At 35.1% G+C, this 19,359-nt stretch overlaps 3 protein-coding genes across 4 annotated transcripts; 2 read left to right on the top strand and 1 right to left on the bottom strand.

The window, feature by feature from the left end:
• The first annotated feature begins 552 nt into the window (after window positions 1–552).
• On the top strand, window positions 553–2,741 carry LOC145611706 (phospholipase A2-alpha-like). Its single transcript, XM_081667056.1, has 4 exons — window positions 553–731; window positions 875–917; window positions 1,097–1,222; window positions 2,359–2,741. Exons 1-4 carry the CDS (start codon window positions 624–626, stop codon window positions 2,532–2,534), a joined length of 453 nt encoding a protein of 150 aa, XP_081523182.1. The 5' UTR covers window positions 553–623; the 3' UTR covers window positions 2,535–2,741.
• Window positions 2,742–3,998: 1,257 nt separating this feature from the next.
• LOC145611820 (18S rRNA (guanine-N(7))-methyltransferase RID2-like) lies at window positions 3,999–8,284 on the top strand. Its single transcript, XM_081667189.1, has 9 exons — window positions 3,999–4,153; window positions 4,463–4,538; window positions 5,017–5,100; window positions 5,199–5,254; window positions 5,869–5,925; window positions 6,536–6,585; window positions 6,846–6,998; window positions 7,627–7,762; window positions 7,875–8,284. Exons 1-9 carry the CDS (start codon window positions 4,055–4,057, stop codon window positions 8,037–8,039), a joined length of 876 nt encoding a protein of 291 aa, XP_081523315.1. The 5' UTR covers window positions 3,999–4,054; the 3' UTR covers window positions 8,040–8,284.
• A 509-nt stretch (window positions 8,285–8,793) lies between these two features.
• LOC145611151 (pumilio homolog 5-like) lies at window positions 8,794–17,252 on the bottom strand. 2 transcript variants are annotated; one of them, XM_081666429.1, is made up of 10 exons: window positions 17,094–17,252; window positions 15,485–16,161; window positions 13,574–14,916; window positions 13,343–13,484; window positions 13,126–13,233; window positions 11,207–11,419; window positions 11,011–11,121; window positions 10,231–10,425; window positions 9,757–9,925; window positions 8,794–9,127 (listed from the first exon to the last, which is right to left on the bottom strand). In XM_081666429.1, exons 2-10 carry the CDS (start codon window positions 16,103–16,105, stop codon window positions 9,105–9,107), a joined length of 2,925 nt encoding a protein of 974 aa, XP_081522555.1. In that variant the 5' UTR covers window positions 16,106–16,161; window positions 17,094–17,252; the 3' UTR covers window positions 8,794–9,104. The 2 variants fall into 2 exon arrangements, with proteins under 2 accessions (XP_081522555.1, XP_081522556.1); XM_081666430.1 differs by lacking the exon at window positions 15,485–16,161 and having other exon boundaries at window positions 17,094–17,234.
• Between the last annotated feature and the right edge of the window lie 2,107 nt (window positions 17,253–19,359).

The following is a 19,359-nucleotide window of genomic DNA, read 5'->3' as shown; positions in this document are numbered from 1 at the left end:
TAAAAACTAGCTACCAAATCTTGATTATTTCAATTTCTTCACCTACTACTTTATTTGTAGTTTGAACTAGTCTTGGAAATACACCATCTTGTGACATTTGGTATAACAAGTCCATTATATAATCCATCAAGTTTAGATGTCCATGCAAATGAATGTGATTAACATAGAATAATAACATTTTAAAAAGAGAGACATAGAAGGATTATTGTTGGAATTATACCTTAATCATCCATCAATTAATCATAGATGTTTTAATTTAGAAGTTACCCTTAATCAATCAATCAAGACCCTACAACTAACACTAATTTATTTAATAAAAAATATTACACACATTATAATAGCTACAAAAGATTATATTATACTCTATTATAGTAGTATTAGTATAATTATAATTATAATATATGATACAAATATCATTATTATTCTAGTACATACTCCCAAAAAGATGTCACGAGTAACACAAAGACAAAACTCTCTCTTTCTGACTTAAAACAGTACTCATAAATCAGAGCCATTCAAAATAAGCTGTTTTCAGTTGGTTCAATTTTAGAGCTTTTTCTCTTAAACTCCTTCATTATTTTCTCCCTTAAATTTTTCCTCTGCAAAAAGCTTTTTAACACAATATGGCTTCCTTGAAATTAGCTTTTTTAGCACTCCCATATTTTTTCTTTTTTTCTCTTAATCTTCAAGTCCATGCTCTTAATATTGGTGTTCAATCCTCTCTTCAATTGGTAATAAATCTCTATCTTTAACTTTTCATTCTGTTTTTTTTTTTTTTTTTTTTTTTTTTTTTTTTTTTTTTTCATTGATAAAAGAAATTAGTTATATGCTGATAATATTATGTGTTTATAATTGGTTAATTTTGTTTCTGTAGAGTAAAGAATGCAGTAGGAAATGTGAATCTGAATTTTGTTCAGGTAAAATCATAAATTTCAATTATACTTCGTTTTATATTACGAAATTTTACCTCTGTTCAGAATTAGTTGTCACGTTGATACAAGTTAGTTGGGATTTACGCCTTGTATGTATCAAAGTGATTATTATTGAATATGCATGAGAAATTGATGATTACATTTGAAATTTTACATATATACAGTGCCTCCATTTTTGAGGTATGGCAAATATTGTGGACTACTATACAGTGGGTGTCCTGGAGAGAAGCCATGTGATGGGTTGGATGGTTGTTGTATGAGCCATGACATTTGTGTCCAAGCTAAAGGCAGTAAGTCAATTGTGTTTTCCATATTTTGTTTTTTATGAAGTTACGAGTATAAACGAAAATCATCTATGAACAACCGGTTGTATCTTATATGCATCGTACAATTAGGACTCTATATCGTTGTCTATATACTCAAGTCTCAGGCGAAATAATAACCTTAGGGTCTGTTAGCTTCAGCTTAATTTCAATTTAGCTTCAATCAGTTCAGTTTAGTTCAGCTTCTATTTTCCTTCTCTAATAAAATATTCATTTCAGCTCTATTTAGTTCAGTTCAGTTCAGCTCCAATCAGTTCAGTTCAGCTTTAATCAATTCAGTTTAGTTCAATTCAGTTCAGTAAATATGAATAGGCCCTTAGTTAGACCTTGCTAGGTAAAATTGGATGTATGATATGGTGAACATCTAAGCCTCCTTAGCTTATAATTAAACAAGTATATTAGTTTTGACAATATATACTTGGTAGTAGTTAGTTGTTGTATTATCACATCTACATTGTCAGTAATTCCAAAAATTATTATCATGCATGTCAATACAATTATAAAAAGTAGTTAATCTGAATGATTAAACTCCAGGCCATACTATTTATTCTTATAATATAATCACTCCGTGTTATGCTAATTAGCTAGCTTTTGTGTGAATCACAATAAATTAATTTAATTAGTAAAACCCCAAATCATGCAACAAATTAAGTTTGACCTCACCATTTTATAAGGAGTATAAGTCAATGTTTAGCCTACACAACTACACAAGTTAAGTTTGACGAACATGATGTAACTAAACGTCTTAAGCAACTACTAGCTACTTCCAATAATCATCAAGGTGCATTTTTTTAATTAGTTTTTCCTTTATTATCATTAATTAATAATGAGATGAGACCAAACAACTCGATTATAGATGCTAGTGTTATCCTCAACATAGAAGGGCAGACGTAAAATTAAATTAGTGTAAAAAAATAAATTTCTTCAAAATCAATAGAAGTGAGGAACAATTTTTATAAGTCGTGTACATGTAATATATGACACAGCGCGCAGTTATATTATGTACGTATTAGTATATTATGTGCATATGTGGCCGATGATGGCATCAAATTTGCTTTGTTAATGTTGATGTATAGATGAATTTAAAATGATGAAAAATGCAGATGATTATCTAAGCGAAGAATGCAGCAAAAAGTTCATAGATTGCATGGACAGATTTAAGGCAGCAGGAGGACGTACTTTCAAAGGCAGTACATGCAATGCTAACGATGTTATCGAAGTCATTAAAATCGTCATGGAAGCTGCTTTACTTGCTGGCAGAGTTCTTAAGAGGCCTTAATAACTTTTTTTTTAGCCCTTTTTTTTTCTTTTGGTTTTGGATTAATTATGTAGGAAAATTGAATTATTATATATTATTGTTGTTGTTGTTATTTTTTTTATTCTCTTTTTGAGAAATATGGTGGGTCAAAGTAAGAAATGATTAAGGGCCTGTTCTTTTCGAATTATTTTCAGTTCAGTTCAATTCAATTCCAATAACTTCAATTCAGTTCTTGATTTTCTTCTCTCATAAAATATTCAGTTCAGCTCAGCTCTAATAAATTCAGTTCAATTCAGTCAATTAGAACAGGCCCTAATTAGTATGTGCAAAAGATACTAATGTGAAACAATTAACAAATTATGAAGAGGGTATGTTGATTAATGATTATTATTGAATAATTACTTCAAATATAAGCTATCTAGTGAGAATAATTGACTTATATGGAGTCAAATGATAGATGGTGACTCTTCACCAGCTAGTGAATTGCATGTAACTACATACAAACTCAGAAAATATATTGCATAATAATGCTTTACCTACAAGAAATAGTCATGAAGATGGCCTTTAACTTGAGTAAAAAAGGCTAGTTTGTTACAATGCCTTCCAATATTTATGAGAATGCATGCATGCTTTTGGTCACAATTGGCATCACTTGAAAACTTGCTTGAAAGTTCAATTCAAACTAGCTCATTGATTAAAGATAAAAAAAAGATTTTAAAAAATACTCTCATCAAATGTTATTCACTAAACACCAAATATTAGTGTTAAATTTAATTACTCTCTACTATACATTAAATGGTGAAAACCCTAAATGCTAGAATCAGAATTGTTACCACGTAGATTGAGGGTCTGTTCACATTTACTAAACTGAGCTGAACTGAACTGAGCTGATTGGAGCTTAACTGAATTGAAATGAATATTTTATGTGAGAGGGAATTGAAATTAAGAGCTGAACTAAATTGAACTGAACTGAACTGAACTGAACTGATTGGAGCTGAACTGAACTGATTGAAGCTGAACTGAACTGAAATTAAGTAAATGTGAACAGGCCCTGAATCGTTAATGTATGTCATTAATCGTCCAAAACCATAGATACGAGGTATATTGATGTTTGTAATAAGTAATAACATTAGCTTATGTTGATGTCAAAAAAAAAAAAAAACATTAGCTTATTTACAACGTAACAGAGCAATGTTTTTTTCCATGATATATTATATTAGATGAAGCCCGTGCAATGCACGGTTTGCTTGTTTTTTTTTTTTTTTTTTTTTAAAAAAAATAATTTATATTAGGAGTTTCCCTAGCCCACAAAAGGGCATTTTGGGCCCCTTTTCCTTTTAATAATAATAATAATAATAATAATAATAATAATAATAATAATAATATATTTTTTATAAAATAAATAAAAAAAAAGAGAGAGAAGGGTTGTAAAACGGCATCGTTTGTAAAAGAAGGCTAAAACCCAAAACCCCTCTTTCATTCAACTACACAGCAGCAGCAGCAGCAGCAGCAGCATTCAACATTCTCTCTCATACACAACAATGGCGGCGAGGCCTGAGCTATTAGCACCGCCGGAGATCTTCTACAACCAATCAGAAGCTCGCAAATACACTTCTTCTTCTCGAATCATCGATATTCAGGTCCCCTTTTCTCTCTCCTCCACCTTCCTTTCTCCCCTCTTTCAATTTCAATGTTTTCTTATTATATTCTTAATTTCTGGTTCGAATTTTGATTTAGAATTGTACCCAGTAATTCGTTTCCCTTTTTTTGAATACCCATTTGATCTTTTTGCTTAATTTTGAGGTTTAATTAGTGTAATTCAATCAATTGCCCTAATATGAAAATGTTGAATTTTTGTTATTTAGGCTTAATATCATTTGATGTTTGATTAACTATGTATGTAGATTCAGTGTTACACAAATAACCTTTTGTTTTGGACACTCTTGTAGGCAAAGTTGTCTGAAAGAGCATTAGAATTACTCGCCTTGCCCGATGATGGAGTCCCCAGATTGCTCCTTGACATTGGTATCATATTTTACAGCAACTTATATCTAATTTCTGATGAAGTTATTTCCTTTTTGTGATATGAAGTGAGCATGGATACGTGAATTTTATATTTTCACTTAAATCTGTAAATTGCAATTTTTGTTTCACATCTACAAAGACAAAGTGTTATTTAAGTTTATAGGATGAGCAATACCATTTATACCGTGTTTTGTACTTAAAACAAGCTTGCTAAGATGCGAATAGACTGTATAGTTGCATTTGGCATGGTGTAGTAAACATACTATGTAATAACCTCATGACACTCAACTGAAAGCATTCAATCTGCAATGTGTGGATGTATGTATCAATGGTTTCCACACAGTTTCTTTCCTTGTCTACGATTTTTATCCAAGGAAACTGGATCCATGAAGTTTCTCATCTTGTATGTCATGCATACATGCTTGATTCAGAGCTGTAGCATTGTTGAAATTATTCATTTACTTGTTTCTCTACGTAGGCTGTGGATCAGGGCTGAGTGGAGAAACTCTGTCCGAGAGTGGGCATCAGTGGATTGGTTTAGATATTTCAGAGGCAATGCTAGGTATCTCAATTGATTTTCTTATTGCTTTCATTTTAATCTCCAGTGTAATTGCTGCTTCTACCATTTTTAACTTCGACTTACATTTATGCTTATGCCAGATGTAGCAGTGGAGCGAGAGGTTGATGGTGATCTTCTGCATGCAGATATGGGTCAGGTAACTTTGTGCTATCCTTGATTGCAATACCAATTTTCTTCCAAGAGAGTGGGAGAAGGTTTTTGTTGGTTATTCAACATTATGGACTGTTGTTGCTTGATACAATATCTTCTTGAACTGTTTTGTTGTTTGGGTGAAATGAAGTGTGTTAATGTGAGAAATGTTTCCAAAGTTTATTGTTATTAGGTAAGTGTAGCCTGAGAAGTGTCTTTGAGGGCTTTTACTTTTGTTCTTGTATTATCTGATAAAATGACATGTATTATCTGATAAAATGAGTGCATAAGATGACAAAGTGAGACTTAAGTGATGAGACTTATAAAATCAACTTGCCATAGTGAAACAACCCCCCCCCCCCCCCCCCTCTCCTTCTCAGCTCCTGGTGGCTTAGTGGGTTTAATTGTAATGAATTTTAGAACTGGTGCCTGATGATTTGCTGATAACATGGGTATGATTGGGGGGTTGAAAAAAGAAGCATATTTAAAGTGTAAACATTTGTTTCTATGTTAGATTGCCCAAATATGATCTTCTATTGAACTCACTACTTGCTATAATGATAAAAATGTCACCTATTAAATATGCTTTCTATCTGACCTGTTTCTATAAATTTACTGCAGGGGCTAGGATTCCGCCCGGGAGTTATTGATGGTGCAATTAGTATTTCAGCCGTGCAGGTTTTTTTTTTTATTTATTTTTTTTAATGAAAACTCCTGCTTGGAATTATAATAACATTGACTAAAGAATCAGGGTCTTCTCATGTGATTCATGGCCAACCCAAATAATGCTCATACTCCCATGTCTATTTTGCCCATCTTTGGAGGATCTTCTTTGAATGATGTTCTTATAATTCATATTACAGCTAGCCCCTTTTGATGTTCTGATAACCAAAAAAGAAATGTATATGTTTGGCTTTTTACCTGGAAAAATCCTCGGCTGAAAGTAGTGGCCCATAACTGGACTTGTTAACTTATTTTTAGCTGTGAATTGAACTTGGTAACTGTTATATAATTATTTTGACCTTTATCTGAACAACATTTTTCTAAAATCTATTTTTTGAGGTGAAAAAGAACAAGGCCTTGATGCTCAGATTTATCAAGTACAAATTGATATTTAATGTTTCATGAAATAGTGACTGATACAATTATTTTTGTCAAATTATAAGTATTAATTGAACTTAAGCTTCGTTTATTATAACTTCTGTTTTCGCTTGTCTAACTCTTATTAGTCATATGAGGTCCTCAATTGAGTGCTTATCAATTTGTCTATTTTGTTTTGATCAAGCAGTGGTTATGCAATGCTGACAAGTCCTCTCACGAGCCCCGTTTGAGACTGAAGTACGGGTTCTTTCATCCTTATCATCTCTTATTACTTCTGTTTTGTTTTTTTACATCTGTGTGCCCACCTGTTGGCCGGCATAGTCGAAATAGACAAGAAGTTTTCATCATAAATCATGCTTCTTTTGTACTCACTGATGCCTACTGGTTGATATTGTATTGTACATGCTTATCCCATAGTCTCATACCCCCTCCCCCCCCCCCCCCCCCCCCAACAAAATTGTTGCACATTTGGTAACCAAAACATTTATGGGTTGCAGGGCATTCTTTGGATCATTGTATAGGTCCCTAGCAAGAGGAGCTAGAGCAATTCTTCAGGTGTATCCCCAAAATGTAGCTCAGCGTGAGCTGATCTCAAGTTCCGCAATGCGTGCTGGATTTTCTGGTGGTATAGTGGTTGACTATCCCCATAGGTAAAGTACGTCTTTTTTTGTACTGCTGATGGATCTTAAGTACCTTGATTATCTTATATTGAACTTATGTCAACGTTGTCCAAAAAAAAAAACGTTGTCAATTTGTTATCGTAGGTGAGTAGCTTTTTATGGGAAATCCTGGAAATGTATGAACACTGTTTAATTTGATAGAGAATTGAATAACTCTGACCATGCATATGCTGAACCAATTGCTGATTGTATTATCACTCTACATACTTTACAATGTTATTTTGATATTTGTGCTTGCAAGATGATATACCCTTGTTGAGTATCCAGTGGGAGCCTGACAGTAGAGCTCTCACCTCCCAACCATGAGGTTATGGGTCCAATTATCATCACCCTCATCTTTATATAGTTAAGGCATTGTGGTGGCTTCTCTTCGGGCAAAGCTCTCAGGATTCAGTCTATATGACTTAAGGTTTCCTTGTGGGGTTAAGCAAATTTCTAAAAAAAATAAAAAATAAACCTTGCTTTGCTCATTTGCTCATTTGCTCATTTTAGCATTCTTTTTTTTACGGTGTTTATAAACAATAAGGTTTGACTTGAAATATTATAAAGTTTAAAAAATTGATTTTAAGCTAATATTAGACTTATTGCCTTGTGACAGTACTAAAAGTCGAAAAGAATACCTTGTTCTCACTTGTGGTCCACCATCCTTAAGTGCTGCTGTTCCAAATGGTAAAGGTGAAGATGGAATGAGTTGCTCTGATGATGAAAGTGGTGGAGATGAAGAAAATCATATGGTTAGTTTGGAAAACTGGATCTTTGCTCTCTTCTCATTATCTGCAACTTGTCAAATGTGGTTTTTGTTTATTTAATGTCTCACAACTAGTTTTCTGTTTCGATACATAATAGGTTACAGTCTCGGATAGGAATAGACCCCGAAAAAAGAGGAAGCTGGACAAGGAGAATAGAGGAAAGGATTGGGTTATTAAAAAAAAAGAACAGATGAGAAGAAAGGGTGCTGATGTGCCTGCAGATACAAAGTACACTGCTCGTAAACGCAAGTCTCGTTTCTGAGCTTTTATCTTCCATGTCTGAGCATAAATTGAGGTTTTTGGTTTATTTTAATGTATTTTTATACTCGTTAGAATTAAAGAAATGTGGAAGAATAGAACAGCTATGAAAGACTGTTACTTTTCAATGCATACCCACATCTTCCCCTGATTTTTTATACAATGAGACTACAGATTAGGTGCATTGTGCAGTATCATGATTTTGTGAGAAATGCCACCAGAGACAATTTGGGAGCGAGTAATCCCTTATCCGGCTACCCCCTCTTTTTTTTTCATTCTTTTCCTCTACGCAATTGAAAGTTTCTTATTTTGATTTATATTATAAGCTAATTGGCTATCAAAAGATAATTTGTCCTTGTACTATGCATCTCACAGTTCACACAGTGATGTAGAAAATTTTAGAAAGATCAATGGGATCAGAGGACTAAGTGAATGATGGTTGTAATTTTGTGACTCCTATGAGTCCTATCCCTTAAAGATTGTCGCATTCTGTGTACTCTGCTGCGTTGTACTCGTAATTTTACTTTTTGTGTGGGGTTGAAAATTAAATAGAGAGATTGTGGGGGGAATGTTGTTAACTAAAAATGAATTGACGGCAATCTTTAATTGTTTTAGAAGCATCCCAAAATATTCATTCCCAATTTCCCACGGACTTCTCAGAATTTAGCCGGTATACTATTGTGTAAAGATTCAGGATTACAACTGCAACTTTCCAAAAGTGACCAACCAAGACAACGGCGAAAAACATAAACAAAACAGCAAAGAAAATGATCCTTTCCAATAGTACATTAAATCTTCTGTAACGATGCGCCCAGATAATTTCCAGCTCCTGTAAGGCTGTAACTACACAAATTATGTTGTATACACAAATTTACTAAACTTTACAGCATCAACCCTAAAGTACTCTGTAGAATCTAAGTCCCTAACAGAGGGAATGATAGAGGTACAACATCAGCTGTCAGACCACCAACTCCTCCAAATGCAAGAAATAACATCTTTTATCTACATTCTGAAGTCAATTCGTTCTGCAGCTGCTGAATCCTAGTCAGTTCCACAGTTCCGCCAACATTCAGGATCCTTGTGCTTGAATTTCTGTAACTTGCGGAAATTAGCAATATAAACATTTAAATTTATCGATACTCGAAGTGAGTAAAAACCCACACGATACCCCAATGCATGTTTACACAGATTACAGATGCCAGCCAATCTTCCATGATGTCGGATATCATAAGAATAAAACAATAGCTGCTTGATAATAGCCATTCTCGCATTACAAGCATATGTTACTTGTTATTTCCAAAGGGAGGGAGCAGAAAGGTCAAATAAGAAAAGATAAAATGAACTTTTGCGGATTATTATCGCAACACTATAAGGCTTCAAAACACGTGCTACTTTGGAATGGTGAGTGGCAACACTTTTGGATTAATATACTTACTGTAGATTTTGAGAAATTGTTGGAAATCAAAGGTGTACCTAAACACCAGCAAACACCTTACAGAAAGTTACCAGCTACATGACTAGGAGATAGGGGCGGGCAGGGAAGATAACATAAAATTAAACTGTATGAAATGTTTTATATAATTTTCCAATGTCAGGAATATCTCGCACAAACATGCATATTTTGACGACGACCGGAAAAATATCCAAGCATATGGCATTCAGCAATGAACAGCAAATGACGAGAAGATCTTATACATGTTTGACAAGGAAAGGAAACAAACCTCCAAACATCTGCTCAAAACGAGCCACAATATGCTTTCCGTAAGTGTATTTCTTCAAAGCATTGAGATGCACTCTTATACGACCAAGTAGCAGATCACGTTGATTATCGGTACACTTCTCAAGAATCTTTTGGACCACATAATTAGCATATTGGTCCTTCATCATTACCTGTATCCCATAGTAATCACATTATACTCCTTTTTTTCTATAATTTTCTATTTTTTGTTGCAAAGAGAATCTATTCATCTTATTATATTTCCATTCAAATTTTTTAGGGCGCTCAGTCGCTCACCATGATTTTGAAGGTCAACTACAATATCTTTTCTGTCGTAAGAAAATATATGACTGTTTAAGACATAAATAACTATCAATTCCATTATTATAGATTTCAATGAGAACCATAATTCCATTATATAATTTGCCTTGTCAGCAATAAAAACATGGAGCGAGTTAAAAATATTAAATAGGCTTACCAACAAGTTATCATTTCCCTCATTTTGCCCAATGACTTCAGCTATCAGGAGTTCTCGTGAAGCAGGGTCACCATACTCCAAACATTTCTCAACAACATTCGATGCAAACTTATGCTGGCTCATTTTTATAACTTGCCCAGATAAATTCTTAACGATTTGGCTCCTCTCTTGTGTTTTTCCCCTCTCTAGCACATGCTGCAAGTAGACAAATCATAAGCAAGGGAAGTTTCTAGCAGGTAAAGATAAATTTGAAAAATCAAAATTAATGAAGAGCTGAAGAGGAAGGAGACTGATTACAATAACATGCAATCTGAAAGCATTAACAGCACAGTATAAGCAAAACCTGTCTGTATAAAAGAAATACATGCTGCATTGCTGCCAATGCAGTGTGCTTATCGTAGACAACTCATTCCCTACAATGTTAATACTTGCTTGATATTGTTTGTATAAGCAGTTCTCCACCACTTTAACCAGGATCCGAGACAATCAGTTCCTTGTACACTATACCAAGGATTTTAAATTGCTTTAGGTCTTCTGACCAATGAACACTCAATAGTTCACTGTTTCACTCTAATACAAACAGGAGAGGCAATGCCTGTTGCTCATCAAATATATAGCTATACACTGCCACAGGTCAATTGATTCTTTGTATTCTCATTACTCGTAACAATATCATTTAAGGATGCCTCTTCCTCTCTAAAATATGATGAAAATACGATTCATATGATATGTTGGGATGGAGGCGCAGTGGGATTAGCGGGTTGAAGAGGGAAAACCAACCTGGGCAACATAATTGCCATACTGGTCTTGAGCAAGAGTGCAAACAGACTCCAATATCTCATCCACAATAAACTGACTCTGCAACTCATCTGTACAATGCTCCAGGACTCTCTATCAGAAAAAATACAACATAAGCAATGTCAAAATTAAGTAAGGAATATTATATAGTCTCTACCGCCCAGAAACAATGTATCACCTGTATAACACGACACCCATAAGGATGCATTGATAGGCTAGCAACTTGACCACGGAAAGCAGAAATAATGAAACTAATTCTTTCCGATGGAACACATTCAATACACTTTTGGATTACATGGTTTCCGTTCTGATCACGGACACATCTCATGACATGTCCATCCAGCTCACGAACAAGTTCAATCTTCTGATCAACCTCAATAACATCAAGTGCCTGGATCAACATTTAAAGCAATATAAGCCTAAGCATATTTTTGTATCACATTAATGTACCACCAGCAATTATCCAACAGGCTTTTCTAAATCTTGTCTCATTAGTAAATTCCAAGAGCTACTTTACCCTTATGACTGAAACAAGTTCCCCCGCCAAAGGTAGGTTTATCCAAACAAATGCAAGTATATCCAAACAAATGCAAGTAGGCAAATCAGACTATCAGAGTGATCCTACCTCACAAATAGTCTACACTTTAGTGAGACTACAGTAAGTAAGTGAACAAAATGTAAAGTGAAAATCACAAGAGCACCAAGAGAAAAAGTTCCGACAAAAATCTAAACATAAATCATAAATTGTTCACAACAATCATCAGGTAGTCAAAAGTTTAGCATCATTGAAATCACAGCATAAAAAATGACAAAAGTTAAAGACCATCGTCACATGATTATGTATAGAGCATGAATTGTAACCCCACCAATTGTATTTATGTACATAAAACACCTCTATATCACAGTGCCTCAAAATCCTTTGTCAGAGCACAAACAATTGTTAACTTGACCCAGCAGGTAAGGGGGAGAAATCACTCCTTACAACACATCTTTCCATACACAGATTTTCTTCCTTCATTCACTTCTAGTGAGTGCTATACTGCTATATGCTCATGTAAACCTAATTTCATTAATTCATCATAAGCTTGACTCCCTCCATCCAAGTATTCTTTGGCATCCTATTGCTTCTGTAATACTCATAATCTCCCTTTTTCTTACTGGTATCTTTTAGTCGTCTCACATGCTGAAACCAACGAAATCAGTACTCCCTTGTCTTATCCTCAATATTTGCAACTCCAACCCTCTTCTAAATATGAAAAAAAATAAAAAATAAAAAATAAAAATCATAATACGACATTCTATTCCTTAAAGGTAATCCCACAAATCCATCTCAGCATACACATCTCTGCTGGACCCATCTTTTATATATGATCCTTCCTAAACACCAAACATTTCAATGATCTCTACGTCTTTTCCTTGACTTTAGACTTTAAAGGCACACTACGGTGGCACAGTTTTCCTTTTCATGCCCATCTAGCGTACCCTTTACAATTGACCAAAATATAGAGAAACTTCTACACAATCATGTATAAGAATATACCTATCAAATTACAGTAAATCCCCCACCCCCTTCCATCCATGGGATCACAACAAGGTATGTGTGTTAGAGATGAATCTTTTAGAAGAGAGTCTTCTATAACAATATTGCAGAGCCTCAAACAACCCTTTGCCAGAGCACAAGCAACTTTTGACCCAAAAGATCTACCACAGTCCACAATAAAGGAGAATAGATATTGCTAAAACATACTTGCTGCTCCAGTGGAGGAGGCGCTGAGTACAAACTTAAAGAGAGATCTATATTGGGTTTGGTCAATTACTATCAAGACATAATAGGTATCCACAAATCACTGTATAAGATGCCTGAAGGAAGAAAAGAGGACACCCAACCACTTGCTTAACAAGTCTCCATGATTTAAGTCACATTGACATACACAATTCATCCACATGAAAGTTATGCTAATAAAAGAAATCAATATTTATGTACAGCAAAAAACCAAAAAATAAATAAATAAAACAAATTAGAATTAGAGCAGAGACATTACGTCAAGTCATTTTACCAAAATTCACAGGTCAGTGGTAAAAGTATTCGATATACACCTTTTGGATGACACGACAGCCATACATCTGCATGCTCAATGGCAAAATCTGACCTCCTAGTGCCTTGGCTAGATCCCTCCTCTGATCAGGGGTTCCATACTCAAAAAACTGCAGTAAATTGAAAGCAAAGAATTAAATGAAGCATACAACTTATACAATCAAGCAAACTTCTTTCTTGCAAAGAGGAATTTCAAGGTAATAATTCGGCAATTCCTACCTTTTGAATAACGTAATTTCCAAATACATCAGTCATCAATTTGGAAGCATGAGGGAGAACTTCTTGAAATACAGATGCCTTGTCTTCACTGCTACAGTTTTCTAGTTTCTGCTGAATGAATCGGCTCCCATGTTGATCAACACTGAAAAACGAGTACAAAAACCCTTTTATGCTTTAAAATAAGGAGTTAAAATAATACAGGATTGAAGATGACATATTGCATGAACTTGCCTGAATTCAACCACATGACCAACAATATCAGATAGCTCAAACCTTCTACCTTTACCAGATTTTAGCTCTTCAAGGAAAGAGTAAGGCTTTTGATAATTGAAGTTATCAAATCCTCTTTGACCTTGCCATCCAGTATAGAAACTCCCACTTCTGCCAGAATTTGGTGAGCTCACGTCACTTCTTCCTCCGGGAAGACTGCTACCACCAATTGGAGATCCCGGCAAAACAGGACTGGTAAGAGATGAGTTTGGAATAGGCATGAAGAAGCCCATATTAGGTGAGCTTCCAGCATAATCTGTACCCATAATTTGCGTCCTTCTCTGACTTACATTACCCTGCCCACCAGATCCCTGGAGTTGAGGTCTATGATCAGGTGAAATTGATGAAAAATCAGGCCCAAGCGGGGAATTAAAAGCACTCACTTGATTCCCAACCAAACCCGCTCTCAATCCCAAAGGATCAACTTGACCAGGAACATTGTATAAATCACCAAATGACTGGTGAAATTGCAAACGGGGATCCGCAAAAGGCTGTGGAAATCCAAGTTGTCCATAGAACTTGTTTAAATGCTGCAAATCAACTCCTTGTGAACTGCTCCCCCATGACCCAGAAACTTGAGAATTAACATCGGAGCCAGCAGAAGCACCATCAAAGCCTAAAGGGACAGCACTATGTGAAGGGTATCCAGCCATAATAGGAGGAAGAACGCTTGCATTGTAAGGATATCCACCCATGCCATACTGTGAAGGATATATTACTCCAGGTGGTTGGACACCAGCATAGTATGGATTTGCTGATTGCATATATGTAGCTGCAGCAGTAGCATAAAGTGGAGGAGTGAAACCTGATGAGTGAAGTACAGGCTGAACTTCTGTTGAGGGATACTTTCCACCATGGAAAAACTGGTTAGGAACAGCATACGGGTTATTTGTGCCTTGAGAAACTATTTGAGGCATAGAATCTTGAAACTGGAAGCTACCAACTTGGTGTATTGGGTGTTGCAATAAATTAGTTTGGAAGTTGTTCTGTTTTTCCCCTCGACCTCCATGGTTCTCTAAGTTAGGGGAGCTGGTTATTCTCAAAGCCTTAATCCCTGTTTGCAAACTAGTTATATCTGTATCATTACTAACTGAAGTCTTGTTTTCTGTAAGTGCACCTATACTATTTGGATCTTCATTTTGAATAGACGATAACGAGCCTTGTCTAGAGTCATAAGATAACGATCTCAATGCAGCGGTTGCTGATACCGTATCATCTGCAGCGATGCCCTTATCAGCATTGATGTGATCAGCTGCGTCACCTGCTGATCCATTTGCAGGTGACGACATACATGTAATTTCCTCCTGGAAATGTACATGATTCATAATAAAAGATTAGTTATAATTTTATAAAGGTAAACAGCAATGAATACAGTACTACAGGAAATATTTGCAAAAAGCAAGCAGTCTCAAAATCTGAGAATCTACACACAAAACAGTCAGGCTATGTTTACTCGGACTCAGATACTTGTGAGAGTTGTGTCAGATACAAGTATGTGCCCAGGAGTCAACTAAGTTTAATCAGGTTCTATATTTTCGGTCCAAAATGAGGTGTTAAGTATCTGTAGCCGTGTTAGAGCATCGAGGATCCAATAGGGTACTTGGGATGAAATGAAGAGTTCGAGTACCATAAAATAAATCAGATAACGGACCAGTACTGACGAACAGAATACTGAATATGCAAACACCACAGATGCAACTCATGCAAAAAATCGACTTTTATATTCTATCTATTCAAATTACATTCACCTAATAAGCTAAGGATATGAGATAATCTCGCATGATGGAGGACCTCAATTAAAGGTAAGACCACAAATCATTTTAATCTATCTCAAATAGTGAATGCTGAAGAATCAGAAACAGAGAAATACACCTTTACAAGGTCTGCAATATTTCCAGCCTCGCCAACTGATAAGGATGATCCCTGTCCTGATAATGCAGCAGAGTCCCTGCACCTGACTTCATCAGAAGACTTCTGTGGTGACTTATCATCCTCAGATTCCTCTTTGTGCGTTGGGAGGATGCCACAATATAAACGCAAGAAGTTATCACTGCTGCCTCTAAAAGGGGTCAATCCCACTTTATTGCTGGCGTGACTCGATCCCTGATGTTGATCAAAGCCTGAGGTGGGAGAGTGAAAAAACTGGGGGTTCAAACTGACATTGGAAGGGTAATTCGAACCAGGAGATGAATAAGAAACCAACACCCCTTTCGACCCTCTGAAATCTCCTTCATAATTTAAACTTGCCAAATTAGCACCAAGACCTGAATTTTGCATGAGACTTTCTATGGCTTCAAGAGAACCTTCCATGTTTGGGGGTGCACTACCACTTCGATTGGGAACAGAACCCCTACCACCATGGCACTTTTGACCCTTAGCATATAATGCTTCCTCATCCATAGCCATCTTAGTTGAAGAAAAATTTGCACCACCCTTGTGAGAGGACCATTTTCCACGTGTCTCAAGCATTCTAATAGGACTCTCAGTTGCCATCCTACCAAATAATTTATTCTCTCCAAGAATACCAATTAATGAATAAATTCATCTTCCTGCAAAACAGACAACATGTTCGATGAAGACGGAGCAAGAACTACTTTCTTTGCATCATTTTTTTGGCTCTAAAATGGGGCCCGAGTACCCCAAAAGTATTAAGTAAGCTCAACTTATCCTCCGGCTTTACCCCCATTTCTTAAAACATATTCATTAAGAGCCTTTCCACAGTCCCTCCACCCACAAAATCACAAGTCCAAAATTTAACTATGTGTCCAAACAATTCCTCACCTCTTCAGCATAAGAACATAATTCACTACTTCCTCAAACCACACAAATCGCCACTATCAAGCTGAAATTTATTTCTCCCTTTATCTTATACTAAATGCTCTTAAGTAGGGACGCTTGTTTTGGAATATCCCTGAATTGAAAAACTCGAAAGATTTGATTTATAAACTAGGGTTTTGGTATATACTAAAGATTAAACTCTTTGGCCACTGAAACCAAATAAAAAAATGTTAGTGGAGACTAAATACATATATTTGGCACTAGCACCAGAATCATTTCGATACGCGATTTCGAACAAAACAGTTAGAGCACCTTAACTACAAACAACAATCAACAGACACACTAGTACAATTTCCACCCCTCAAGCTCAAAAAAATTTAATCTTACAGCTAAAGTTACAAACTTTTCAACAATTTCAGGTTCCTAACTAACCAAACAGAGCACTAAGTTCATTCAACAAGCATAAAAATCGAAAAACAGAGTTCAACTAAATACCCACTAAATTTCAGTGACCCAATAACCAATTTCAAGCAAATATTACAAAAAAGACAAATTCTTTTTGCCAAACAAAGGTCAACATAAGCAGAGCATATTACTATTAAAAAGTAAGCAAGCAAAACCCTAAACACAAAATCAAATTATCAATCAACAATATGAAAAAATAAAAACAACCCATAAGCTAAAATGATAAGAAAAAACTCACCAAGTATAAAAAATCACAAAATTCCAAAGTTTCGAGCAAAACCCTAGACCCCCTCTTCCTCTGTAAGTTTGATGAAATGAGAAGAAGTCCACTGAAGAGAGAGAAAGAGTGAGAGAAAATATAATCAATAATTGGACAAAACCCAAGTCTTTGAAATGGGATTAATTAAACTTCATTAACTTTATATATTTATATTAAAATAATAAATTTATAATATTATCTTAAAACAAATAAAGGGTCCCCCCATAAATAGGGAAAAAGGGGCTAATTCTAGACAAAGGAACCCAAATATGAAGGGATATATCTAAAAAATTTAGGTACAATTTTGCTGTTGTTAGCATAAAAAGACAAGGCAAAGTAAAAGGGCAACTAACGTAGAAAATTGGCATCAAATGTTGAAAGGATAGTGCAAATTAATATTTCCATTTGACACGTACACTTGTACCTTTTTCACACCTCCTCTCACACTCCTCTGCTTTTTCCTCTGTTTTTTTAATTTTTTTTTTTTTATTTTGTTTGTATTATTTGGCAATTGTTGTTACTAGATTAGTTCCAAAATCTAAAGGGTCAATTGGCTAAATGTCCTATTTTTGTACCTAGATTTGGATAGTTTTGGGGGAGTTTTGGTCAAGGAGTCTATAGGTCAAATCTTGGATTTTGTGACTATTTCACTGGTCTTATATCTTATGATATCATTAAAAATTAGGAGTAAAAATTAAAAATAATTACCACTATGCACAATTTATTTTAGGAAATTTTGATTTTTACCACCTTCCAATATCGACTTTGTTGAATTTACCACCTCCATAAAAAAAAGATTTACTTTACCGCCACATAAAAAAAAATAAAACATCACTTTTCCCACCTTGTCTGAGCTCAGGTGACGGAAAACACATGGGGGACCCACCATAACGACTACTTTTTGAATTTACCCCTAATTTGTCTCGATTTGGCGTCTATTTAAACCTAGGTCTTCATTTCTACACCAATTTCTTGAAATTTGGGGTTTTTAGTTTCCGATTTTCTTCACAAATCAATATTTCTGGGCAATCTTAACAATCCCAAACCATCAAATTGTCAAGCAATCAGTTGAACCCTTGGAGATCAAACATCAACCAGGTAAGCAATTTTCGTTAATTATGTTGAAATTTTTTGCAAATCTTTGTGCGATTTTGATAATTTTTGTGCGATTTTGATGCATTTGGTTAGAGTAATTGAAATAAAACGCTTTTTATATCAATTCAACCCCAATTTGATTTAAATAATTAGGGTTCATGCAACATGAAATTAATTTGGGGTTTTTTGATTTCTTAATTGGGTACTGCAATTAGGGTTAGATAATGGTGATTGTTGTTGAAATACAATTAATTTCCTTCCTTTTATCCACAAATGTCAGCAAGTAATGTCTTCATTAAGCTATTCACCCTCAAAAGAGAAAAGATGCCAATGTGGAGTTCCAATGGCTAGGCTTACTGCTTGGACTAGGGAGAACCCTGGAAGGAAGTTTAGGTCCTGCAAATTCTATGATTCTGTGACTGAAATAAGGGGCTGCAAAGCTTTTGAGTGGGTTGATCAACCAGATGGAACACCTTGGCAAACGGAGGTGATTAACAACTTGTTGCTGGACAAGAAGCTGCTGAAGGGAGAGCTGACTGACTTGAAGAGGGAAGTTGATGATGTTAGTGGACAGAGGAGATGCTTGCTGAATGAGATTGACATCTTGAAGATGAAATGCAAAGCACTTAGTTCAGACAGGAAGAAGATGAGCAAGGAGGTGAATGGCAGCAATGCAACATCAAAGAAAATGATGACTGTACAAGCTGTTGTTGTGTTTTGTTGTTTTGGTTTGGTGTTGGCAATGTATTTTAGATCTTAGGTTCATTTTGGATTGCTTAGAATCAAAAAAATTCCCAACTTAGGTTGTTTTAAATTTTTTTTTATTTTATCTTTTTTTTTTTTTTTCCTTGTTGGTGAAAGACCCCAACTTAAGTAGTCTTTTGTGAAATTGTTATGAGTGATAGTTGGGATGACATTAGTTGTACTACTTTTGACTAAAATCAATGAAAAAATGAAACTTTTGCTACTAAAATATAAAATTTCATATTAGTACTTGCAACACAATGCATTCAATTGTTTTACATTGGCTGACTCAAAAGTTAAGGCACCATGGTGCAAAATGATTGTTCTACTAGCAAATACGTTAGAAACTGTACACATGAGTTTTTAAAAAAAAAGGCTGGATTGGGTTACATGAAGCAACTTAGTT

Source organism: Chenopodium album, chromosome 24 (assembly GCF_948465745.1).
Source record: "Chenopodium album chromosome 24, dcCheAlbu1.1, whole genome shotgun sequence".
Classification (NCBI taxonomy): Eukaryota; Viridiplantae; Streptophyta; class Magnoliopsida; order Caryophyllales; family Amaranthaceae; genus Chenopodium; species Chenopodium album.
The sequence above is the reverse complement of the archived record's forward strand: the minus strand, read 5'-3'. Positions and strand labels throughout refer to the sequence as shown.

What these genes read in the sequence shown, in the direction of transcription:
- LOC145611706 (XM_081667056.1), top strand. Translation starts at nt 624, where the DNA reads ATGGCTTCCTTGAAATTAGCTTTTTTAGCACTCCCATATTTTTTCTTT. An exon ending in TGAATCTGAATTTTGTTCAG is followed by an intron (nt 918 to 1,096) that starts GTAAAATCATAA and finishes ACATATATACAG; the next exon opens with TGCCTCCATTTTTGAGGTAT. An exon ending in TTGTGTCCAAGCTAAAGGCA is followed by an intron (nt 1,223 to 2,358) that starts GTAAGTCAATTG and finishes TGAAAAATGCAG; the next exon opens with ATGATTATCTAAGCGAAGAA.
- LOC145611820 (XM_081667189.1), top strand. Translation starts at nt 4,055, where the DNA reads ATGGCGGCGAGGCCTGAGCTATTAGCACCGCCGGAGATCTTCTACAAC. An exon ending in TGCATGCAGATATGGGTCAG is followed by an intron (nt 5,255 to 5,868) that starts GTAACTTTGTGC and finishes AATTTACTGCAG; the next exon opens with GGGCTAGGATTCCGCCCGGG. An exon ending in GAGCCCCGTTTGAGACTGAA is followed by an intron (nt 6,586 to 6,845) that starts GTACGGGTTCTT and finishes TATGGGTTGCAG; the next exon opens with GGCATTCTTTGGATCATTGT.
- LOC145611151 (XM_081666429.1), bottom strand. Translation starts at nt 16,105, where the DNA reads ATGGCAACTGAGAGTCCTATTAGAATGCTTGAGACACGTGGAAAATGG. An exon ending in ATATTGCAGACCTTGTAAAG is followed by an intron (nt 14,917 to 15,484) that starts GTGTATTTCTCT and finishes GTACATTTCCAG; the next exon opens with GAGGAAATTACATGTATGTC. An exon ending in GGTCATGTGGTTGAATTCAG is followed by an intron (nt 13,485 to 13,573) that starts GCAAGTTCATGC and finishes CTCGTTTTTCAG; the next exon opens with TGTTGATCAACATGGGAGCC.